The 27092-nt window shown below is 38.8% G+C and overlaps 1 protein-coding gene across 13 annotated transcripts in view; it reads right to left on the minus strand.

Annotated features, from left to right (window-relative positions):
* The window catches only part of CFTR (CF transmembrane conductance regulator), a 318775-nt gene that overhangs the window by 264595 nt on the left and 27088 nt on the right, over positions 1-27092 (minus strand). For all 13 annotated transcript variants that reach the window (XR_008717817.1, XR_008717819.1, XM_055590287.1 and 10 more), the window contains exons 2-3: positions 11581-11691; positions 5054-5162 (exon numbers count right to left, since the gene is read on the minus strand). Coding sequence is in view for 11 of the 13 variants with exons in the window: in XM_055590287.1 (XP_055446262.1) it covers positions 5054-5162; positions 11581-11691 (220 nt within the window). In the remaining 2 variants the exon portion in view is untranslated. The remainder of the gene's footprint in view (positions 1-5053; positions 5163-11580; positions 11692-27092) is intronic.

Genomic DNA, 27092 nt, shown 5'->3' on the forward strand with positions numbered 1-27092 from the left:
GCTTTATTGACTACACTAAAGCCTTACAAGCACAACAAACTCTGGAAAATTCTTAAAGAGACGGGAGTACTAGATCACCTTACCTTTATGCAGGTCAAGAAGCAACATACTAACTTCTATGCAGGTCAAGAAGCCACAATTAGAACTGGATATGGAACAATAGACTGGTTCCAAACTGGTAAAGCAGCACATCAAGGCTGTATTGTCATCTTGCTTATTTAACTTACATGCAGAGTACATCATGTGAAATGCCAGGCTGGATGATTCACAAGCTACAGTCAAGATTTTGGGGAGAAATATCAACCTCAGATATGCAGATAATATCACTCTAATGGCAGAAAGTGAAGAGGAACTAAAGAGCCTTGTGATGAGAGTGCAAGAGAAGAGTGAAAACGCTGGCTTGAAACTCAACATTCAAAAATCTAAGATCATGGCATCTGGTCCCATCACTTCATGGCAAATAGAAGGGGAAAAAGTGGAAGCAGTGACAGATTTTAGTTTCTTAGGCCCCAAAATCACTTCAGATGGTGACTATAAGCATGAAATTCAGACACTTGCTCCTTGGAAGGAAAGGCATGACAAACCTAGATAGTATATTAAAAAGCAGAGATATCACCTTGTCAATAAAGGTCTGTATAGTCAAAGCTATGGTTTTTCCATATGGTAGTTATGTAAAGATGAGAGAAATGAATCATAAAGAAGGTTTAGAACTAAAGAAATTTTGCATTCATACTGTGGTGCTGGAGAAGACTTTTGAGAATCCCTTGGACTGCAAGGAGATCAAACCAGTCAATTCTAAAAGAAATCAACCCTGAATATTCATTGGAAAGACTGATGATGAAGTTCCAATGCTTTGGACACCTGATGCAAAAAGCTGACTCTGTAAAAAACCCTGATGCTGGGGAAAAATTGAAGGTAAAAGGATAAGAAGGTGGCAGAGGATGAGATGGTTAGATAGCATCACCAACTCAATGGACATTAGTTTGAGCAAACTCAGGGATATAGTGAAGGACAGGGAAGCCTGGAGTGCTGCAGTCCATGTGGTTGCAAAGAGTCAGAGTCATGACTTAGTGACTGAACAACAGCAACAATGAAAAGGGACATAAGTAAGTCAAAGTGCCTAAACCAGAGACTACTCATGTGTAGAATTGCCCCAAACACTCTCTCTTCATTAGCAGTATGCCTGAACTCAAACACCTAGCCAATGTCTTTGTCCAAACATGACAACAAAGATCTTCTTTTGCAAGACAGACTGTGGGACTTAAGAACTCTAGCAGCACAAGTCCCAAGACATCCTTATGCTCCTTAAACTTCTGGGGCTTAAGAAATTTAAATAATAAAAGTAGTTTGACCCAAGTCTTACTGATGTGTATCTCAATTTGATGATGGAAATATGCCCAGAGCTGCCTAGGAGTCAAAAATATATTTGAGTACACACTTGTGAATTTCTAATCATAATAAAAGTATCATGATAACCATATTCTCTAGGTAATCTGTTTATAGAACTCCTTTCCCTTGACTCCCTCTAACGTCCTTAATTGACTCACATAGTTAATTTTTCAACAGTCAGTTTCTCTTCTATGCTCAGAGTCTTAGATGTTAAAGGTAATTTTGTATCTGGCTGCTGAGTCAAATGCAGAAAAGAAAAAGAAAACAAGTACATAGTTAATGAGGAGAGGCCATAGCTGCTGCTGCTGCTGCTGCTAAGTCGCTTCAGTCATGTCCGACTCTGTGCGATCCCCTAGACAGCAGCCCACCAGGCTCCGCTGTCCCTGGGATTCTCCAGGCAAGAACACTGGAGTGGGTTGCCATTTCCTTCTCCAATGCGTGAAAGTGAAAAGTGAAAGTGAAGTTGCTCAGTCATGTCTGATTCCTAGTGACCCCATGGACTGTAGCCCACCAGGCTCCTCCATCCATGGGATTTTCCAGGCAAGAGTACTGGAGTGGGTTGCCATTGCCTTCTCCGAGACCATAGCTAATATGACTTAAAATTACATCACTATTGCAGAGAGACAAACTCCTTCATGACGGCATTTCCTTTTTTTTCTTAACCTTTCACAGTCAACAGCAAATTTTATAGTACTTTTTCTATCAGTCCTGAAACCAACCAAACCTTCTTTACACCATAATTATCCTGGTTTAGAGGGACTAAGAACACACAGGACATCCTGAAAGTATGTCCATCTTTTACCAAGAGTAATGTAATAGCAGGTTCGACAATCCCTGCTCATTTAATGAAACAAAAATTACCAGAATGACACACACAGAGGAAAGAAGAAATACCCAGAAAGAATACAATAAATACCAAGGCATTTGGTACAAGTTGTTTAAAAGGAGAGAGGTCTTATTAGAATAGTGAAATTTTCTCTCCTTCTTTTCTTCCTGTAAGAGATAAAAAGAATGGAGTAGAGAGATCAGATGCCCTGAGAAGCTACACTAGTCTTAATGACCACCATATAAATTCTTAAAGACTTAACAGTTTTCAACATTTTCACTGCTTAAAACTGCACAGTGAGGCCATGAAGCCTTTACTCTGAGACTCACAGCCTCACCACACCTGTGCCAATAAATATTCTCTCCCTGCCTTCCCACCATACATGTGTCAATTGCTTTCCCCATCAGTCCTTTTCCTCACCCATATTCTGCTGGATATCAGAGGAAGTTGAGCTGATAGAAATCAACTTTGCCATTTAAACATGCTGTCAGTTCCAGACCAGGGGCTTTGGGCCCGGCTTAGCTCAGGAGTATCCATCACTCCTCACTCCCACCTCTGGGTAGTTAATTAATACACCTGCTGCTGCTTACTGCTGCTTAGTCACTTCAGTCGTGCCCGACTCTGTGCTACCCCATCGACGGCAGCCCACCAGGCTCCCCCGTCCCTGGGATTCTCCAGGCAAGAACACTGGAGTGGGTTGCCATTTTCCACCTAGAAAGGCTTTAAGATTCCTTTTGCTTGAGACAAAAGGCTTGAGACATGTTTAGGCTTGAGACATTTAAGAACAAGCTAGTCTTTCTCCACATTCACTTCATTCTTCTACCACTTAATTTTTTCTATATCTTTGACCCTTAGCACTTCTGGCTCTTGGGTGGATTTCACACAATTCCTTTCCAAGTATAAGCAGAAACATTCCAGTTGGTTCCACTGTCCTGCCACCAAAATCTGAATTTTCTTCAGATTTGTCCCTGAGGTGACCCTAGAAGAATCCTCAACCTTCAAACTTTTAACCTGTATCTCCTGAGAAGATGCAGAGTAGATCAGCAGGTCCAAGACTGATTACTACAGCCACCGTTCTATTTAGTACTAACATACAATCATTATATAGTTACAGAGCAATTATAATCTGATCTAATGGAAGGGTCACAGGCTTTGGAACCAAAGAGACCTGGCTATCACCAAATTTTCCATATGCATAACTTTGGAAAAGTTACTTAATTTCCTGCATCTCAATTTTCTTTTCTATCTGTTGGAGACACTAATGACTGCTTCATAGCATTACTAGGAGAATTAAACAAAATAATCTTTATAAAGGGCTTAATGCTGAACCTGGAATAGCTAAGATACTCAATAAATATTAAACTATATTTTGATCTGTGTATATCAGATCAAACATAAATTTTATAAATATGTTCATGCATCATCTAAATTTCCATGTTTAAATGAGGGCTTTTGTTCACATGAAACTTCTATCCTGGTGGAATCTAAAGGAACAAACTATCTCACAAGTCAGGCAGAGCATAAAAAGGACTTAATAATTCAGCCTTTCTCCCAGCTTCTACTCAGTTGTGTTTATGTTAATCAATGGAAGCAGCATGTGATGGAGAACATGAAGAAAAATGAGTTTCACCATGGCCTTAGTAATGGCATAACAATTATCTAAAGTAGTCACTTTGATCCACGGATGACCATTATATGTTATGGCCAGAGAGAATTGTACTTTTAATACTGGGATTCAAAGGCAGAGTTTGTAGTCAGCAAGGCAAACAACACATTTTTTTAAATAGATAAAACTGTTTCCCAAAGTCTGGGTGCTCACATTAAGAAAAATCACCTCAAAAATATCTTAAAAGATAATGAATTCCTCAGCTGCCTTATTCATATTTACAAATAAAATAGCATCACCCCCAAACTACTGCACATTTCCATGCAGATAGATAAACAGATAATTTCAAAAGGCAGAAGAATGTCTTCCATGATGTCATCAAGAGGATTATAAAACATGTGATCATCCTTGTCAAAACAAATGTGGAAATGTACTTATTTGGTATGCATTAAGCACAAGTTCATAAAGCAATGCAACTTGCTGGGCACCTCTTGGGGAGCACTACCGCACTCCTCACTCCCAGAGGCATGAAGACCAATATTCTCCCAAAGTAAATATTGTACAGTAAGTTTTCAACTTGCCATCACTTTTACAGGTTACAATCAAGGATACAAAATGATGCTATGGTGATGTAAAAAGTAATAGATTAGAGTCACATTTGACAGCAGCTGGGGAACATCCTAGACTGCACTTGAGCACCATAAAGCCTGGCGTCCTCACCCATGGAGATCTCTTCACAATGAAGGTGACACAGAAGACTGAGAAAACATACTGCAGGAATACTTCACTGCCGTATTTTTAATTTTTGCTATTTAAAACAATTCAGCATGCAGATATGATTTCAAAATATTACAAATACTCATGTATGAAATTAACTGAATTTTACCTAATTCTCCTGATACTGTCTCCTGACCTTCTTATGTAGAATATAGGAAAATAAAATCACCCACAATCTCATATTCCAGGATAATAATGTGATTTGTGATAACAGAAATGATTTTAAGAAATTTCATCTACTGAACCCATTTTAAATTATAATACACCACCTGTGTTCCAGTATCTCTTAGTTCCAAAGCACTTTTTACTTGCCTCCACTAAAGTTTTAGTGGTTTCTTTGTATTTGGAGTTAGATTGTCCTTTTTCCTGTGTACCAGATTACCCTATTCCTTTTACAGTCTTAAAAATGAATGTAATTATTTTACCCACAGTGAGTTTACAAATAAAAGCCTTACCCCTAAATATAATATGATTCCATAGAACATAAATCTCCAGAAAAAGCATCGTCGAAGGGCATTTATGAGTTTGGGATTTTTCTTTGAAGCCAGTTCTCTGTCCCATTCTCTGCAAAAGAATAAAAAGTGGGACCAGTAAGTTGCATGTGCAAATATTTGAATTCTCTATTTCCCTTAACATAGTTCTATTCACACAAGTACATCCATGGAAATTAACCCAAGTGACCAGAGACAAAAACTTGTGGGGGAGCTTCCAACACTATCTCAAGCAGATAATTTGGCTGAATTCAATGCTCCACCATACACCAATTTTCAAGGAGTTGACTTCATGACAAGTACACATTATATATGCTAAAGAAATGTTCTGGGATTCTAAAAATCAATGAATGTGAGAGTTGGATAAATAAAATACAACTCTTATGAATACACATAACCATGCTTGGAACAAGGTGAAAAATAAATACTTAATTTTTCCTTTATGTCTTATTCTTTATCTATTTGTAACTGTAGTGGATTGTACAAAATTTAGCTGTAAAACCAAAAACAAGATTAAAAGTCAAGTGGATTTTTCTGTGATTTAACATTAGAAAAACTTATTATTTGGACTTTGTTTTTAAATGTAGGAGTATGGAACAAATATCATCAAATGTCACTTTTATATAAAAGTCTTTGGAAAATTGGGATATAATCAAATTCTGTATTTTCTGGTAGAACAGAAATTTAAAAGTATGAAAAATGGTTTGTATTAAATAAATGTTGCTTTTTCTTTAAATACTATACATCCATAACCTGATTATATTTAAGGTTTTGCCATTACTTTCTGTTAATAAAAGCCTTCTTCTTTCCAAGTGGTTAAAATATATCCCTAAATGTTACCCTTCATCTTCCTTTTTATACTGTACAGAGATGAGAAATTTCACAGGAAAGAACTATATAAAGATTCTGCATTTTTTCAACGCTATTCTCATCACTGGCTTTCTCTAGTAGCTCAATGGTACAGAATCTGCCTGCCAAAGTTGGAGACTCGAGTTGAGTCTCCTGGGTTGCGAATAACCCCTGGGGAAGAAAATGGCAATTCACTCCAGTATTCTTGCCTGGGAAATCCCATGGACAGAGGGGCCTGGTGGGTTACAATCCATGGGGTTGCAAAAGAGTCAGATGCAACTGAACAACAAATTCTCATTACTATCCATCTACCTTTATTAGAGGTGTTCTAAGTTATTCCAAAGGAAGCTCACACATCTGAGATATGAAGGCAGATTTGGCAATCATGGCCATTGTACATGGACACTCGCTTTCCTGAGAAGCTTACTATCTATCATGCCTAAACCCTATGCCATCCATCTATCTGCTCACACTCTTTCCACTCTTTACTCACACACAGTACTTGCCTCCCTTCCATGTCATGCAGTGATTCACAACAGGGTAAGAAGCGAAATATGGAGGCAGAATCTGCCTCTTTCAAAGGAAGAATGAGTCGGATGAGAAAACCAGGAAGAGAGGTGGTACATAAACCAAAGAGATGATTTCAAGGTGGGAAGAAGTGTTCAACCCTGAAGTCATGGTAGGAAGATGTCATTATATTTCATATTAAGAGACCTCTGGTGAACATGGTCAACATCATTTTAATAACATGGTAAACACAAAAACTATAGTCAGGGAACTGGGATGTAAAGGCAAGGAGGAGAAGTGGAGAAACCAGGAGAGCAGAGAATATTAACAATGAAAAAAATTAAAAAAAAAAAAAAAGAATGGGGTAGCGATCTGAGGGGGGAAACAAAGCTGGAGAATTTTTTTTAGTGGATGGGACTTGTACTACTGGAACGTGAAGGAATTGGCAGTGAGGGTAGATGCTGTGTTAGACCCAGTAAGCATTCTGAACACCAAGAGCTGAATCACAAGGGAAGAAATTTTATACTTAGCAAGTACGTAGCTGAGTTATAATCATGAAATGGATGTGTGGTTTGCACACAGGAGAGTTACACAGAGTTCAAACCCAAGGTCACAAACTGAGCCAGATGGACCAATGTACTTCAACTGCAGGGTAACTGCCTGAGGGCCTTTGTCACAAATCAGTTTTTGAAATATGAGGCAGGGTCACTTTCCAAGGGTGTAGTGGAAACAGTGGCTGACTTTATTTTTGGGGGCTCCAAAAATCACTGTAGATGGTGATTGCAGTCATGAAATTAAGACACTTACTCCTTGGAAGGAAAGTTATGACCAACCTGGACAGCAGAGTTGGACACAACTGAAGCGACCTAGCAGCAGCAGACAGCATATTAAAAAGCAGAGACATCACTTTGTCAACAACAGTCCATCTAGTCAAGGCTATGGTTTTTCCAGTAGTCATGACTGGATGTGAGAGTTGGACTATAAAGAAAGCTGAGCACAGAATTGATGCTTTTGAACTGTGATGTTAGAGAAGACTCTTGAGAGTCCTTTGGACTGCTGGATCCAACCAGTCCAACCTAAAAGAAATCAGTCCTGGGTATTCATTGGAAGGACTGATGTTGAAGCTGAAACTGCAATATTTTGGCCACTTGATGAGAAGAGTTGACTCATTTGAAAAGACCCTGATGCTGGGAAAGATTGAAGGCAGGAGGAGAAGGGGACGACAGAGGATGAAATGGCTGGATGGCATCACTGACTCAATGGACATGAGTTTGGGTAAACTCTGGCAGTTGACGATGGACAGGGAGGCCTGGTGTGCTGCAGTTCATGGGGTCGCAAAGAGTCGGACATGACTGAGTGACTGAACTGAACTGAGAGTTACAAAGTACCATAAGTGTATGTCACTCTTCCAAAATGTTTGAATAAACTCTAAATAACAACTTTTATTTTAAAAAAATAAATAAGAGAAGAAAGAAGAAATACCCACCAAAGACAAAAATATTAATAGGGTTTATGGACTTATGCTGGCACACAGCTGTTGAATTGGAAAAAAGTGGGTACATTTGATATGAAGACGATGAAAAGTGAGGAGAAAAAAATGTTAGACCAGATAATACTACAAATTCAGGTATATGTCCTCTATTCAGCCACAGATAAAAATAAACCTGGAGTAAACAGGTTTTGAGTAGCCTAGTCCTACTGTGATTAATCTTTTGTTCAGCATCCATTTAGAACTTAGATATTCACTATCTACTAGATTATTTTGAATATATTATTGCTGATATATTTTTGGTATATTATTGCTGATATACCTACAATGTATTATGTTTATATATTTTATCCCTGCAGCAGTGTTACAGGTTTTTGCATAATGTCAGCCATTTCACATTCAATCATCATTTATTAATTCAACAAATATTTACTGAGCACCTACTATAACTGGCCCTTCATGTCTTCAGGTTCCACATCTGTAGAGTCAACCAAATGGGGAAGGAAAATATTCACCAAAAAAATTTTTTCAAAAAGTTTCAAAGAGCAAAACTTGAATTTTTCGTGTGCTGGCAACTATTACATAAAATTCACATTGTATTAGGCATTATAAGTAATCTAGAGAGATAATCATGATGGTGTAATCACTCATCTAGAGCCAGACATCCTGGAATGTGAAGTCAAGTGGGCCTTAGAAAGCATCACTACGAACAAAGCTAGTGGAGGTGATGGAATTCCAGTTGAGCTATTCCAAATCCTGAAAGATGATGCTGTGAAAGTGCTGCACTCAATATGCCAGCACATTTGGAAAACTCAGCAGTGGCCACAGGACTGGAAAAGGTCAGTTTTCATTCCAATCCCAAAGAAAGGCAATGCCAAAGAATGCTCAAACTACCACACAATTGCACTCATCTCACATGCTAGTAAAGTAATGCTCAAAATTCTCCAAGCCAGACTTCAGCAATACGTGAACCGTGAACTTCCTGATGTTCAAGCTGGTTTTAGAAAAGGCAGAGGAACCAGAGATCCAATTGCCAACATCCGCTGGATCATAGAAAAAGCAAGAGAGTTCCAGAAAAACATCTATTTCTGCTTTATTGACTATGCCAAAGCCTTTGACTGTGTGGATCACAATCAACTGTGGAAAATTCTGAAAGAGATGGGAATACCAGACCACCTGACCTGCCTCTTGAGAAATTTGTATGCAGGTCAGGAAGCAACAGTTAGAACTGGACATGGAACAACAGACTGGTTCCAAATAGGAAAAGGAGTATGTCAAGGCTGTATATTGTCACCCTGCTTATTTAACTTATATGCAGAGTACATCATGAGAAATGCTGGGCTGGAAGAAGCACAAGCTGGAATCAAGATTGCCGGGAGAAATATCAATAACCTCAGATATGCAGATGACACCACCCTTATGGCAGAAAGTGAAGAGGAACTCAAAAGCCTCTTGATGAAAGTGAAAATGGAGAGTGAAAAAGTGGGCTTAAAGCTCAACATTCAGAAAACGAAGATCATGGCATCTGGTCCCATCACTTCATGGGAAATAGATGGGGAAACAGTGGAAACAGTGTCAGACTTTCTTTTTTTGGGCTCCAAAATCACTGCAGATGGTGACTACAGCCATGAAATTAAAAGACGTTACTCCTTGGAAGGAAAGTTATGACCAACCTAGATAGAATATTCAAAAGCAGAGACATTACTTTGCCAACAAAGGTTCGTCTGGTCAAGGCTATGGTTTTTCCTGTGGTCCTGTATGGATGTGAGAGTTGGACTGTGAAGAAGGCTGAGCGCCGAAGAATTGATGCTTTTGAACTGTGGTGTTGGAGAAGACTCTTGAGAGTCCCTTGGACTGCAAGCAGATCCAACCAGTGCATTCTGAAGATCAGCCCTGGGATTTCTTTGGAGGGAATGATGCTGAAGCTGAAACTCCAGTACTTTGGCCACCTCATGTGAAGAGTTGACCCATTGGTAAAGACTCTGATGCTGGGAAGGATTGGGGGCAGGAGGAGAAGGGGACGACAGAGGATGAGATGGCTGGATGGCATCACTGACTCGATGGACATGAGTCTGAGTGAACTCCGGGAGTTGGTGATGGACAGGGAGGCCTGGCGTGCTTCGATTCATGGGGTGGCAAAGAGTCGGACACAACTGAGCGACTGAACTGAACTGAACTGAAAGTGAATATATGTAGGTTATTTGCAAATAATATAACATTTGGTATAAGGGACTTGAGCATACATAAAGTTTGGTATCCATAGGGGATCTACCAAGGGACAGCTATATATACCAGACTCTATTCTAGACTTTATTCTGTTTATTTATCATAACCAGAACAAATCAAACAAAAACAAAAAACAAAAGTAATACCGCCTTAATGGCACTTACATATAGTAAGTGCTCAATAATAGAAGCTGGTGCTTGATCTTGGAAATGTGAATCTGCTACTTCCTCTATTCTAATTCTTTGAATAAAACCAAGAAACAATAAGGCTAAACACCTTATTTGCCTTGAAACTTCAAAAGAAATTCAATGAGTTTAATGAAAATAAAGTAAACAAATTATAAGTCTACTCGACTCTTTTATTTTGGTGCTGTTAAAAAGTAGTTGCTTCTCTTTCTCTTTTGCCAACTCCCTCTTCCCTTCCCCCTCATCTGGTATCAGATCCTGTACTGCTGGCACAAGACCCTGTCCAGCTCATTCACAGATTGTTGTTGGTCCAAGAAGTAAGCATGTGACTCAAAAGTTTCTGGGATTTTTCACTTTTGGAAAAAAGACTCTTTCCTCAGTGGTCTGCAAAGACATGAAAAAAGCATTCTGAGGACCACTGCATAGAAGAAGCCAATCTGAGACAATAAAACCAGTTCCTGGTTCCACTGAGTCCCTAACGGCAGTTCTCTCCCTAGGCTTTTACACAGATAGACTACATGAGTCAATACATTTCCTCTTTTTATTTACTTAAGCTACTTGATTGGATTCCCGTCACTGGCAATCAAAAGGATTGTAACCAATACTCTTTAAAAAGAAGACTTCTTCACAAGGGGAAACACTGTTTTTGGGGAAGCTGGGAGTATGGACCCGAGTTTGAACCAGAGCTCAGCCATTTATTAGCTGGAAAGTTAATCTCTCTGAGCCTCAATTTGCTCTTCTATAAGATAGAGATAATGATACTTTCCTTCCAGAGAGGCTCAGAGGAGATACCATACCTGGCATTTAACATGTGCTCAAAAATATGAAACTTCTACATATTCTTTACATCCAACTGCCTTTACCCTAAGATTTCTGAATATGCATATCTGTATTCACGATTTAAGATTCTAGAGGCAAATATACACAACTTGCTTCATAAAGATGTTATTCTGGTCTTCACAAAATCCACTTAATGTTCTTTAAGTGACAGATAGCTTCTCAGAATTCAAATATGTATTTTCAAAAAAAAAAAAAAAAAGATCTTTTACCAGGGAAATGGTTTTCTTTCATCCCTTCTATGGTTAATTCTTAATTGATCAAGACTTCATCAAGAAAATAGGATGTTCCTATTATAAATACCCCATTTTAAGAATTAGGCCCTCCAATAGTAGTTCTCTAGTCTCTAATAATATTAATTTCTCTCTTCAACTAATAAACAATGTTCATGAACATACCTTTCCAATTTTTCAGATAGATTGTCAGCAGAATCAGAAGAAGAGATATGGTATATGTCTGATAATTCCAAGCGTTGTCTGTATCCTTTCTTCAAAATTGGTCTGGTCCAGCTAAAATAAAGAGAGGAGAAACAGATATAACTGTTAACTTGATCTCCAATGTAGACTTGAAATCAGATAAAGTTTCAAATTTTCTAGCATGTGGAAAAGAGCCGCGCATAAATATGAGAATAAAGTAAGGCATCTTCTATGAATATCAGAGATTCATATCTCACAGAACTCAACTGTATAAAACATCAACACCTCTGAACTGACATGACTATAGCTTTTTCTAAAAGGATTAGGAATGGTGGTAGAATCTTTCCCAGAGAGGAAAAAAAAGAAAACTGCTAAACATTCTATACTAAAAGTATAAAAATCTGAAAGGAAGGGCGGGAAGGAGAGAGGTGGGAAGAAATTTCCCTAAAATAACCAGATATTAAAAGTTTATAGTTTGTTGAAGTCCAGCCTCTACAAAATGATCTATGAATGATAAGACAGACACTCAAACAACACCCAATATATCATAGTACAAACTCCTCAGCAATGTGCTATTTGTGGAATGAACTAACTGTAGCTGGAGGGCTAATGAGTAGTGTGTGTCAATTTGTTGACTTAATCATCACCCCTGAATGAGGGTGGGGATCATAATTTTCTTGTGTTTGTCTCCTCATCTTACAACAGTTACGCACTTCGGCCCGCTACATATCTAATAAATAACAATTTATGATGGAAGCTGGCCTGGTAAATGATTAGGCAGGATACTACAGTTATTTTCCAGTACACTGTTTCTAACTATTGTGAATAAGGCAAAATAATCTTCACAGAGAGGCTTTCCAGGTGGCTCAGTGGTAAAGAATCTGCCTGCCAATGCAGGAGATGTGGGTTTAATCCCTGGGTGGAGAAGATTCCCTGGAGAAGGAAATGGAAACTCACTCCACTCTCCTTGCCTGAGGAACCCAATGGACAGAGGAGCCTGATGGGCTACCAGTCCATGGGGTTGCAAAGAGTCAGACACAACCTAGCAAATAAACAACAACAACAATCTTCACAGAGGCAAGAAAATCTAAAAACAAATCAAAGAAAAGGGAAAACAAAGAGGAAGGAGGAAGGGGCAGGAAAACTGTTAAAGAAATTATATACAAAAAGAGACTTCTAAATGAAAGGTGTTGAGCAAATGAGACCTTTCTCATGTGAAATGTCACGTATTAACAAAATGAATTGAAGTTGGAATTAGTGATTCTCTGGAATCAAGATTGCCGGGAGAAATATCAATAACCTCAGATATGCAGATGACACCACCCTTATGGCAGAAACTGAAGAGGAACTAAAGAGCCTCTTGATGAAAGTGAAAGAGGAGAGTGAAAAAGTTGGCTTAAAGCTCAACATTCAGAAAACGAAGATCATGGCATCTGGTCCCATCACTTCATGGCAAATAGATGGGAAAAAGGTGGAAACAGTGTCAGACTTTATTTTGGGGGGCTCCAAAATCACTGCAGATGGTGACTGCAGCCATGAAATTAAAAGACGCTTACTCCTTGGAAGAAAAGTTATGACCAACCTAGATAGCATATCAAAAAGCAGAGACATTACTTTGCCAACAAAGGTCCATTTAGTCAATGCTATGGTTTTTCCAGTGGTCATGTATGCATGTGAGAGTTGGACTGTGAAGAAAGCTGAGTGCTGAAGAATTGATGCTTTTGAACTGTGGTGTTGGAGAAGACTTCTGAGAGTCCCTTGGACTGCAAGGAGATCCAACCAGTCCATTCTAGAGGAGATCAGTCTTGGGTGTTCTTTGGAAGGAATGATGCTAAAGCTGAAACTCCAGTACTTTGGCCACCTCATGTGAAGAGTTGACTCATTGGAAAAGACTCTGATGCTGGGAAGGATTGGGGGCAGGAGGAGAAGGGGACGACAGAGGATGAGATGGTTGGATGGCGTCACCGACTCGACGGACATGAGTTTGAGTGAACTCCAGGAGTTGGTGATGGACAGGGAGGCCTGGCGTGCTGCGATTCACAGGGTCGCCAAGAGTCGGACATGACTGAGCGACTGAACTGAAGTGAACATATGTTTTTACTCTTACTATCTTTCTTTTCTTCAGAGAGTTCTAAAGTTCGGTGTCACTGAGAATTTGGTAATATCAAGGCATGTCACCCACCAAAAATCAAGAGTGTTTTAGCAGTATCTGAGAGGCCAAATAAACTCATGACAGCAAAGTATTCTAGCAAAGCTATTCTGAATAAAAAGAGGAAATGCTACACCAAACGCAAACATTTTGACATTGTTTCAGGGCAAAACTACAAAAGGCTCTTATGTCTACCTTCACCACTCCCACCCAACGGGTCCAGATTCTTGTTTACACTTCCCTGGTCTTCACCCCTTCCCTGTGTTCCCAGCATATCTACAACTTGTCCTTCCTTAAAATTCAACTGAATTACAACCCAGCTCAAAGGCTCAGGAGTTTCACCAACCATTTCTGACCAAGATATCAACAAGTGACAATGGCTTAATATGTCAGGTTTTTTTCATTTTTACTTTCAATGTTTGCATCTTAACAAGAGCCTTCAAATCTCAACAAAGGATGATAGTAAGGTTCATCTTGATTGCCCATTGTGATCCACTGGCAGTTTTTCAAAGAGAACAAGAACGAAAATATTGAGGACAGTCTGAACACAGTAAAGAAGTCCCATGATCTAGCATCTACAGTGGGCACTGTCTGAGCGAGTGTTGGCACACCCACCTGGCGCTTGCCATCCAGTAGCCAGCATAAGCACTGGAGCCACATTTGCTGATACAGGGGTCAGTGAGAATGTGAAAAATCTGGGGCAGCAATTTTAGGGTATAAACTCTATTCTGTTAGTTATAAGCCTCTGTAAACTAAAGTCAATAAGTGAAAAGCTGAAGCAAGTGTTTACCACTAACAAAAAAATTATGTGTGTACAGCACTTTCACAAACACTAGCATATTGTCATTTTAATTTGAAAGTCTTAATAGGTGGGCAGAACAAAGAGATGACTGCCTTACTTTAAGCATAAAGGAATGGAGGCTCAAAAATGCTAAATTTGTTTGTTACTAAATGGCAAAAACTATATTTTACCACATTCTTCTGACATCATCCCTTCCTTTACCATGTTCAGCTTTTATTGTCTAGGAAAATTAAGCTTAGTGGGTTATTCTGGACAGAGTACTGGAAGGAGGGTCTAGCAGCAGGGAAATCAAAAGCTAGCAAACTGCAGGCAATGATATGGTGTGCTAGCATGTCTTCACCCATGCCTTCCTCAGAAAAACAAAAGGTGACTTATGGCATCGGCCAGTTTCTGTGTTGGAAATACTCCCACCATGACCAGTTTCAAACCATCGAATGTGAAGTCACTGAACACCAAGTTGGGAAGAGATACACAGTTGCATATCATAATACAGTGTGATTACCATTCAGATACAATCAACTAACCTCAGTAGCATAGATAATAATGAATAGGCAGCAATAACTTCTGAGTTTTTATTATCTTTATTTAACATAATTTATTTCAATTAATTTTTAATACTAGTTGTGCTTAACAACCAGCTCACGAAGTTTCTGAAAATTTAACAATCAGCTCAACCAGAAAAGGGCCAACTTGACCTCACGGGTTCAATCTCCAGGTCAGGAAGATCCTGTGGAGAAGGAAATGGCAACCCACTCCTCTAATCTTACCCGGAAAACCCCATGGACAGAGGAGCCTGGTGGGCTGCTGTCCATGAGGTCGCAAAAGAGTTGGATAGACTGAGTGACTAAACAACAGCAGCAAAAAATGGAAAATTTAGAAGAGAAAAATATACTCCCTCTACTGCTAAAACTTTCATTTTCAGTATGTTTAAAATCGCTAAAATATGAAACTAAATTTACAAATAAAGAGAATCTGACTAACTGTAAATATTATAATACCATAGACATTTGCAGGAAGTTTAAAAACAATTTTCTTTTAAAAACTAATAAACATACATCTTTTGGTCCATATCTAAGACCTGATCACCAATTCCATAAATGAGTTTCTAGCTCATTTTAAAGTAACACAATTTGATGGCTACGTTTATAAAAAGCTTCCTTGTGTTATCTGTGCCCATTTTAATACATATATTATAACATGACCTCTAGTCTTGATTATAAAGAGCTCCATAGCCCAGGACCATCAAATCAAACATATTCAGTAGTATTAAGAGTTAGCCATTAATAATGATTAATACAGTTTAGTGTTTCTGACAGATTCATTACAGTAAACCTATATTCTTAACCTGAAACAGAAACTTAAGGTTAATTATGAAACCTAAAATCAATTAACTTTAAGCTGCCTGGTAATCAATCACCAGTTAACCGAAAGAATTTATTTTGTGAGATTAAGCCAAAAACAACTGAACAAAATCTCTGCTCCATCATGGAGGTCTCCCTGACTACCTCAAACCAATCCTAAAAATAAAAACAAGCAAATAAAAAATCCCAGTTATCTATATCTAGATACTCAATGAAATATTAGTTACTGTAAAACTCCAGCAACTGTTTCTTTTGAGTGAGCTTGAGTATGTTCAACATACTTGGACAGAATTTAGGATGACAACTCAGGATACCTACTTCAATATTTCTTCCATTAAAAAATGAATGAACATGCAAGTGTTTCATAATAGCAAGGCAGGTACACCTGCAATAACCAAAAGCAATAAACCCTGTTCTTCCTCATTTTCCTCAAACCTGCTCTCACCATCCCTTCCCTCATCTCTAACTGATCTTATCCTCCTTTTTTATTCATAACCTGTAACTGCATATTAAAAATGGATTTATAAATTGAACTTAGAAACTGTGACAGTTTCCAAAGTTTTCGCTATTTCTAACAGAAACTCACTAATCATTAATTACAGGGCCGCAGAGATTCTTAAGGTATACAGTTCTTTATATCCTAAAGTTTTCAGTTCAGTTGCTCAGTCGTGTCCGACTCTTTGTGACCCCATGAATGGCAGCACACCAGGCCTCCCTGTCCATCACCAACACCCGGACTTTACTCAAACTCATGTCCATCAAGTCAGTGATGCCATTCAGCCATCTCATCCTCTGTCGTGCCCTTCTCCTGCTGCCCCCAGTCCCTCCCAGCATCAGGGCCTTTTCCAGTGAGCCAACTCTTCGCATGAGGTAGCCAAAGTATTGGAGTTTCAGCTTTAGCATCAGTCCTTCCAAAGAACACACAAGACTGATCTCCTTTAGAATGGACTGGTTGGATCTCCTTGCAGTCCAAGGGACTCTCAAGAGTCTTCTCCAACACCACAGTTCAAAAGCATCAATTCGTTGGTGCTCAGCTCTCTTCACAGTCCAACTCTTACATCCATACATGACCACTGGAAAAACCATAGCCTTGACTAGATGGACCTTTGTTGGCAAAGTAATGTCTCTGCTTTTGAATATGCTATCTAGGTTGGTCATAACTTTCCCTTCAAGGAGTAAGCGTCTTTTAACTTCATGGCTGCAGTCACCATCTGTGGTGATTTTGGAGCCCCCAAAAATAAAGTCTGACACTGTCTCCACTTTTTCCCCATCTATTTGCCATGAAGTGATGGGACCAGATGCCATGATCTTCGTTTTCTGAATGTTGAGCTTTAAGCCAACTTTTTCACTCTCCTCTTTCACTTTCATCAAGAGGCTTTTTGGTTCCTCTTCACTCTCTGCCATACGGGTGGTGTCATCTGCATATCTGAGGTTATTGATATTTCTCCCAGCAATCTTGATTCCAGCTTGTGCTTCTTCCAGCCCAGCGTTTCTCATAATGTACTCTGCATATAAGTTAAATAAGAAGGGAGACAATATACAGCCTTGATGTACTCCTTTTCCTATTTGGAACCAGTCTATTGTTCCATTTCCAGTTCTAACTGTTGCTTCCTGACCTGCATATAGGTTTCTCAAGAGGTCGGTCAGGTGGTCTGGTATTCCCATCTCTTTCAGAATTTTCCACAGTTGATTGTGATCCACACAGTCAAAGGCTTTGGCATAGTCAATAAAGCAGAAATAGATGTTTTTCTGGAACTCTCTTGCTTTTTCCATGATCCAGCAGATGTTGGCAATTTGATCTTTGGTTCCTCTGCCTTTTCTAAAACCAGCTTGAACATCTGGAAGTTCACGGTTCATGTATTGCTGAAGCCTGGCTTGGAGAATTTTGAGCACAGACCAACATAAAAAATAAAAGTCTAGCACCCAGACCCATTGCACATTTAATAAGAGACTTCAGGTTTTATTAAGGAAAAAAGCAATCACTTGATTAAAAAAAAATACAAACACACACAATGAAACTGTATTTAGTTTCATTTCTTAGAATGAAATTTCTGATTTTTGCACAGATGTAGAGTGACTTGTACTTCCTTATGATGAAAAGAATTTTCCAATTATAGACACTATTAAAGCCTTGATTTTTCAAGAAACCTATCCCTGTAAAACCACATAATTAAAGCTTATAATCACCTTCCCATTTGACATTTGGCTTTATTAATCCACCAGAGGCAACTGACATTTTCATCTGCTATAATTTAAGATGAAGGTCAAGTATCAGATCTTTTCAGTTTAAGATGATTTTGTTTGTATAAAACAATCATGTCTCTACATTATGTAACATTACTTTTGATTTATATAACCAAGTGAAATAAACAGCAAATTCAAATCCATGGTTGCATGACACATCTCCCAAATACTGACAAATCGATAAACTCAAATGACGAAGACTTTTTCCTTTCTGCATGAAATGATACTTAAGGAACTAATAGAAATTATTGTAAACTGCTAGAGGTTTTCTCCTCATCCAGTGTATTTACCATGGTTTGAAATCCCTCAAATATGTTGGATAGTCCTAAAGAAAATGAAGTTTAGGAAGAGGAAAGGAGGAGAATCATTTGAACAGACTGTGACAATAAACATCAAATTTCTGCAGCACGTTTTGCCAGTTTGCTTTAGCTTTTTGAAAAATGGCTATGATGGGAAGAATTGGTTTCCGACCAAAAGTCATTTCATTTCTACAAGGATGTCGTTTTCAATTCATGTAAATAACACTTCAAATGTCACAACTGTTTAACCAACTTAGATCCAGGGTTATTTGTGTCAGATGTGTTTTTCCTCAATGAATTTTAGTAAAGATAAACCTTGAGACAGTAATGGCATCTAGCCCTCAAAAGTCCTACATAAAACTTGTAGGTTTCAAGAATGTACCTCACAGCTGCAGCACTGGGGTGCAGGTCAAGTCAGTGAGTCTGTCCTCTGACTCCACAAGGTAATTAAACAGTGTTTGCCTTAAACAAGCTATTTTTGTGTTTGAGAGTTAATTTCTCATGAGGCGCCTACCTTACCAATAGAACTGTAGAAATTCTTTTTCTTTGTGTAGATGAGTTAACAGTAAATAAATGTAGTCAATGAATTTTAGAAGATTTGGAAAGATGATTATTTGCTGCTCAACAAAAGCCTACAAACAAATCTGAAAAATCTTCCAGAGGCCCACAATTTAAAGCCATGATACAAATCAATTTAACTTCATGCCGAATGAAGCTAAACTTAAATAGAAAATTGATAGTCCTATTTTATAAGATGCATCTAAATATAAATGTATCAGGAATGCAAGCATATTAAAACATCTGGCAAAAATACTTTCTTTTTCCTTATCTATATTTAGTAATGTCTAACGTAAGTATGTATAACTTGAAATAAGAAAGAAGTTCTTTTTAATTAAAGAAGAAGGCATATATAATTAGTACTCGTTATGGCTATCTATGCCGGAGAAGGCAATGGCAATCCACTCCAGTACTCTTACCTGGAAAGTCCCATGGACGGAGGAGCCTGGTGGGCTGCAGTGAGCCTAACGACCATGGGGTCGCTAAGAGTCGGACACGACTGAGTGACTTCACTTTCACTTTTCACTTTCATGCATTGGAGAAGGAAACGGCAACCTATTCCAGTGTTCTTACCTGGAGAACCCCAGGGACGGGGGAGCCTGGTGGACTACCGTCTAAGGGGTCGTACAGAGTCGGACACGACTGAAGCAACTTAGCAGCAGCAGCAGCATGGCTATCTATGCAAATAAACTTTCTAGTCAAATATGCCTTAACTCTATGATTTTCATGTAATTTTCACTATAAATTTTAATTCCCATAAACTTTCATTTCTTTCCTGATATAACTGTCTGAGGTAAAACTACCATGAAGACTAAAAAAACTCTACTTAATTTCTACTATAAATCTGTTCTGAAAAAACTGAACTAGTGATTTTAAGTGGAGAAGGCATTGGCACCCCACTCCAGTATTTTTGCCTGGAAAATCCCATGGATGGAGGAGCATGGTAGGCTGCAGTCCATGGAGTCACAAAGAGTCGGACACAATCGAGAGACTTCACTTTCACTTTTCACTTTCATGCATTGGAGAAGGAAATGGCAACCCACTCCAGTGTTCTTGTCTGGAGAATCCCAGGGACTGGGGGCCTGGTGGGCTGCCGTCTATAGGGTCGCACAGAGTCGGACACAACTGAAGCAACTTAGCAGCAGCAGCAGTGATTTTAAGAAGAAAATTTCAAGTTTTAATTCTATTATTTCCCAGTCATGTGACCTTTAAAAAACTCTTATTAAGATCTCTTAGCTGCAGCTCCTCCTGGAAATAACAACTATGACTACTTGGTTTTCATGGGGGTCAGATTCAATGTTGTTCATAAAATATTATAGCTGTAGATTATTATATTGCTTCTTCATAGAATCTGCATGGCTTTAATTTGCAGAGCACTAGAGTTTATTATTGGGACTATAACAAAAGTAATAGCTTACATTAGTAGACTATTACTATAATTCTGTAAAATTCTAAGTATTTCACATTCATTATTTCTTCTGATTCCCACAATGATTCAACAGTTAAGTCCTAGTATTATCTTCATTTTACAGATGAATAACAGGCTGAAGGAGCTTAAATCATTTATCCAGGGCAGAGTTAGAATTTCAAAACAGGACTGTGATACCAAAGCCTACACTTGTACCAAATTTGCCATATTAGGACTAATTTTAGGAAAACAAAAATAATATACCCTTAGGTATAATATGAAAAGCATAAGCAACAAAAGAAAAAAAAACAATAGATTAGACATCATCAAATTATAAAAGTTTTATTCCTTAAAACAGACCATCAAAGAAGTGGAAAAATAATCTAAAGAATGGGAGAATTTTTTTGCAGATCATACATCCAATAAGAGATCTGTATGTAGAATATATAAGGAACTCATAACTCAATCATAAAAAGACAACCCAATTTATAAACGGGCAAAGGATCTGAATGGACACTTCTCCAAAAGAGATATATGAACACCCAAAAGCATATGAAAAGATGTTCAACTTCATTAGCTGTTAGAGAAATGCAAATCAAAACCACAATGAGATTCTACTTCATAACCATCAGAATGGCTATAATCTAAAAGACAGGTAACAGGAGGGTGGTCCTAAGATGGCGGAGGAATAGGACGGGGAGACCACTTTGTCCCCAACAAATTCATCAAAAGAACATTTAAATGATAAGTAAATTCCACAAAACAACTTCTGAGTGCCGGCAGTGGACATCAGGCACCCAGAAAAGCAGCCCACTGTCTTTGAAAGGAGGTAAGAAAAAATATAAAAGACAAAAAAAGAGACAAAAGAGGTAGGGATGGAGCTCCATCCCAGGAAGGGAGTCTTAAAAAGAGAGAAGTTTCCAAACACCAGGAAACACTCTCACTGCCGAGTCTGTGGTGAGCCTTGGAAGCACAGAGGGCAACATAACAGGGAGGAAAATAAATAAATAATTAAACCCCACAGATTATGAGCCCAACAGTAACTCCCCCAGTGAAGAAGGAGCGCAGACACCTGCACCTGCCACTAGCAAGCAGGGGCTGAGCAGGGAGGCACGGGCTGCATTGCTTAGAGTAAGGACTGGGCCTGAATGCCCCGAGGGCAATCTGAGTGAACTAACTTGGGCTAGCAAACCAGACTGTGGGATAGCTACCATGCGAAAAGCCCTAAGACACCGCCAGGCCCGCGCACAGAACAAAGGGCTGAACAGAACTAGGCGGCTGCAGACCATCCCCCTCTGGTGACAGGCAGCCAGAGCCTGAAGGGGGAAATTGCAGCCCCAGAGAGACATTATCTACCGAACTGCAAGCAGGCTTCTTTGCTAACTAAGACTTCTTGGGGTTCTGGACAGTCAACATCCACCTGAGAAGGTGCACCAGTTCTACACCCAGAAAACCGAGCAGCAAGGACGGGGGAGATGATAAGTTGCAGCGACCACGCTCGCCAAACACCTCATCACCTGAGCTGCTCGGACCTGGAAAGGGTACAAAACGCAGGCCCAACCGAGTCTGCGTCTCTGAGAACTACCCGAGTGCCTGAACCTGAGCAGCTTAGAACCGGGAGGTGCATGCAGCCCAGGGCCAGCCTCGGACAGTTCCCAGTGGAGCAACCTAGAGCCTGAACAGTGTGGGCAGGGAGGGCACATGTGCCATGAGTGGGGGCAGGCCCAGTGTGGGCACACGCCAGTGTTGTTTGCAGTGTCCCTCCCTCCCCACAGCGCAACTGAACAAGTGAGCCTAAAAAAAGTGTCCACCACTGCCCACTTTGTGTCAGGGTGGAAAGCAGACACTGAAGAGACCAGCAAACAGAAGAAGCTAAAACAGAGGGAACTGCCTTGGAAGTGACAGGTACAATAGATTAAAACCCTGTAGTTAGTACTGACTACATAGGAAGGGGCCTATAGATCTTGAGAAATAGAAGCTGGACCAAGGAACTATCCAAAAATGAACAATACCCACAACACCAGAGAAAGTCCTAGATATATTTTTACTATTTTTATGATCATTCTTTTTTTTAATTTTTAAGTCCTCTATTACTCCTTTAATTTTCACTTTTATAACCCACTATTACTCTGCAATAAAAAAAGACCCTATTTTTTAAAGCAAACTTCATATATATATATATTTTTTTTAATAATTTTTGTGACTGTTTTTTCTTTTTTTTATTCTTTTCTTTAATATTGTATTTTTGAAATTCCAACCTCTACTCTAGATTTTTAATCTTTGCTTTTTGGTATTTGTTATCAATTTTGTACATTTAAGAACCCAATCTTCCGTACCCATTTTTCACTTGGGAGCGAGATTACTGGCTTGACTGCTCTCTCCCCATTTGGACACTCCGTTTTCTCCACCAGGTCGCCTCTGTCTCCTCCCTCCCCCTTCTCTTCTCTACCCAACTCTGTGAATCTCTGTGTGTTCCAGATGGTGAACACTTAGGGAACTGATTACTGGCTGGATCTGTCTCTCTCCTTTTGATTCCCCCCTTTTATCCTCCTGGCCACTTCTGTCTCCTTCCTCCCTCTTCTCTTCTCTTTGTATAACTCTGTGAACATCTCTGAGCGGTCCAGTTGTGGAGTGCACATAAGGAAGTGATTACTGGCTAGCTTGCTCTTTCCTCTTTTGATTCACCTCATCTCATTTGGGTCACCTCTAGCTCCCTCCTCCCTCTTCTCTTCTCCATGTAACTCTGTGAACCTCTCTGGGTGTCCCTCACTGTGGAGAAACTTTTCATCTTTAACCTAGATGTTTTATCAATGGTGCTGTATAGAAGGAGAAGTCTTGAGACTACTGTAAAAATAAGACTGAAAACCAGAAGCAGGAGGCTTAAGTCCAAATCCTGAGAACACCAGAGAACTCCTGACTCCAGGGAACATTAATTGACAGGACCTCATCAAATGTCTCCATACCTACACTGAAACCAAGAACAACCCAAGGGCCAACAAGATCCATAGTAAGACATACCACGCAAATTCTCCAGCAACACAGGAACCCAGCCCTAAGCTTCAATATACAGGCTGCCCAAAGTTACTCCAAAACCACTGACATCTCATAACTCATTTCTGGACACTTCATTGCACTCCAGAGAGAAGAAATCCAGCTCTACCCACCAGAATACCGACACAAGGTTCCCTAACCAAGAAACCTTGACAAGCCACCCGTACAACCCCACCCACAGCGAGGAAATTCCACAATAAAGAGAACTCCACAAACTGCCAGAATACAGAAAGGCCACCCCAAACTCAGCAATATAAACAAGATGAAGAGAGAGAGGAATACTCAGCAGGTAAAGGAACAGGATAAATGTTCACCAAAGCAAACCAAAGAGGAAGAGATAGGGGATTGACCTGATAAAGAACTCCAAATAATGATAGTGAAAATGATCCAAAATCTTGAAATCAAAATGGAATCACAGATAAATAGCCTGGAGACAAGGATTGAGAAGATGCAAAAAAGGTTTAACAAGGACCTAGAAGAAATAAAAAAGAGTCAATATATAATGAATAATGCAATAAATGAGATCAAAAACACTCTGGAGGCAACAAATAGTAGAGTAACAGAGGCAGAAGATAGGATTAGTGAAGTACAAGATAGAATGGTAGAAATAAATGAATCAGAGAGGAAAATAGAAAAACGAATTAAAAGAAATGAGGACAATCTCAGAGACCTCCAGGATAGTGTTAAATGCCCCAACATTTGAATCATAGAAGTCCCAGAAGAAGAAGACAAAAAGAAAGACCATGAGAAAATACTTGAGGAGATAATAGTTGAAAACTTCCCTAAAATGGAGAAGGAAATAATCACCCAAGTCCAAGAAACCCAGAGAGTCCCAAACAGGATAAACCCAAGGTGAAACACCCCAAGACACATATTAATCAAATTAACAAAGATCAAACACAAAGAACAAATATTAAAAGCAGCAAGGGAAAAACAACAAATAACACACAGGGGGATTCCCATAAAGATAACAGCTGATCTTTCAATAGAAACTCTTCAGGCCAGGAGGGAATGGCAAGACATACTTAAAGTGATGAAAGAAAATAACCTACAGCCCAGATTACTGTACCCAGCAAGGATCTCATTCAAATATGAAGGAGAAATCAAAACCTTGACAGACAAGCAAAAGCTCAGAGAATTCAGCACCACCAAACCAGCTCTCCAACAAATGCTAAAGGATATTCTCTAGAAAGGAAACACAAAAACGGTGTATAAAATCGAACCCAAAACAATAAAGTAAGTGGCAACGGGATCATACTTATCAATAATTACCTTAAACATAAATGAGTTGAATGCCCCAACCAAAAGACAAAGACTGGCTGAATGGATACAAAAACAAGACCCCTATATATGTTGTCTACAAGAGACCCACCTCAAAACAGGGGACACATACAGACTGAAAGTGAAAGGCTGGAAAAAGATATTCCATGCAAATAGAGACCAAAATAAAGCAGGAGTAGCAATACTCATATCAGATAAAATAGACTTTAAAACAAAGGCTGTGAAAAGAGACAAAGAAGGACACTACATAATGATCAAAGGATCAATCCAAGAAGAAGATATAAAAATTATAAATATATATGCACCCAACATAAGAGCACTGCAATATGTAAGACAAATGCTAACAAGTATGAAAGGAGAAATTAACAATAACACAATAATAGTGGGAGACTTTAATACCCCACTCACACCTATGGATAGATCAAACTAAACAGAAAATACGAGGAAACACAAACTTTAAACGATACAATAGACCAGTTAGACCTAATTGATATCTATAGGACATTTCACCCCAAAACAATGAAATTCACCTTCTTCTCAAGCACACATGGAACCTTCTTCAGGATAGATCACATCCTGGGCCATAAAGCTACCCTTGGTAAATTCAAAAAAATTTAAATCATTCCAAGCATCTTTTCTGACCACAATGCAGTAAGATTAGATCTCAATTACAGGAGAAAAACTATTTAAAATTCCAACATATGGAGGCTGAACAACACGCTGCTGAATAACCAACAAATCACAGAAGAAATCAAAAAAGAATTCAAAATATGCATAGAAACAAATGAGAATGAAAACACAACAACCCAAAACCTGTGGGACACAGTAAAAGCAGTCCTAAGGGGAAAGTTCATAGCAATACAGGCATACCTCAAGAAACAAGAAAAAAGTCAAATAAATAACCTAACTCTACACCTAAAGCAACTAGAAAAGGAAGAAATGAAGAACCCCAGGGTTAGTAGAAGGAAAGAAATCTTAAAAATTAGAGCAGAAATAAATGCAAAAGAAACAAAAGAGATCATAGCAAAAATCAACAAAGCCAAAAGCTGGTCCTTTGAAAGGATAAATAAAACTGACAAACCACTAGCCAGACTCATCCAGAAACAAAGGGAGAAAAATCAAATCAATAAAATTAGAAAAGAAAATGGAGATATCACAACAGACAACACAGAAATACAAAGGATCATAAGAGACTGCTATCAGCAAGTATATGCCAATAAAATGGACAACGTGGAAGAAATGGACAAATTCTTAGAAAAGTACAACTTTCCAAAACTGGACCAGGAAGAAATAGAAAATCTTAACAGACCCATCACAAGTACGGAAATTGAAACTGTAATCAGAAATCTTCCAGCAAACAAAAGCCCAGGTCCAGACAGCTTCACAGCTGAATTCTACCAAAAATTCAGAGAAGAGCTAACACCTATCCTACTCAAAGTCTTCCAGAAAATTGCAGAGGAAGGCAAACTTCCAAACTCATTCTATGAGGCCACCATCACCCTAATACCAAAACCTGAAAAAGATGCCACAAAAAAGAAAACTACAGGTCAATATCACTGATGAATGTAGATGCAAAAATCCTGAACAAAATTCTAGCAATCAGAATCCAACAACATGTTAAAAAGACCATATACCATGACCAAGTGGGCTTTATCCCAGGGATGCAAGGATTCTTCAATATCCGCAAATCAATCAATGTAATACACCACATTAACAAATTGAAAAATAAAAACCATATGATTATCTCAATAGATGCAGAGAAAGCCTTTGACAAAATTCAACATCCATTTATGATAAAAACTCTCCAGAAAGCAGGACTAGAAGGAACATACCTCAACATAATAAAAGCTATATATGACAAACCCACAGCAAACATTATCCTCAATGGTGAAGAATTGAAAGCATTTCCCCTAAAGTCAGGAACAAGACAAGGGTGCCCACTTTCACCACTACTATTCAACATAGTTTTGGAAGTTTTGGCCACAGCAATCAGAGCAGAAAAAGAAATAAAAGGAATCCAAATTGGAAAAGAAGAAGTAAAGCTCTCACTATTTGCAGATGACATGATCCTCTACATAGAAAACCCTAAAAACTCCACCAGAAAATTACTAGAGCTAATCAATGAATATAGTAAAGTTGCAGGATATAAAATCAACACACAGAAATCCCTTGCATTCCTATACACTAATAATGAGAAAACAGAAAGAGAAACTAAGGAAACAATTCCATTCACCATTGCAACGGAAAGAATAAAATACTTAGGAATATATCTACCTAAAGAAACTAAAGACCTATATATAGAAAACTATAAAACATTGGTGAAAGAAATCAAAGAGGACAC

This window comes from Bubalus kerabau, chromosome 8 (genome assembly GCF_029407905.1).
Source record: "Bubalus kerabau isolate K-KA32 ecotype Philippines breed swamp buffalo chromosome 8, PCC_UOA_SB_1v2, whole genome shotgun sequence".
In the NCBI taxonomy this organism is placed as follows: domain Eukaryota; kingdom Metazoa; phylum Chordata; class Mammalia; order Artiodactyla; family Bovidae; genus Bubalus; species Bubalus kerabau.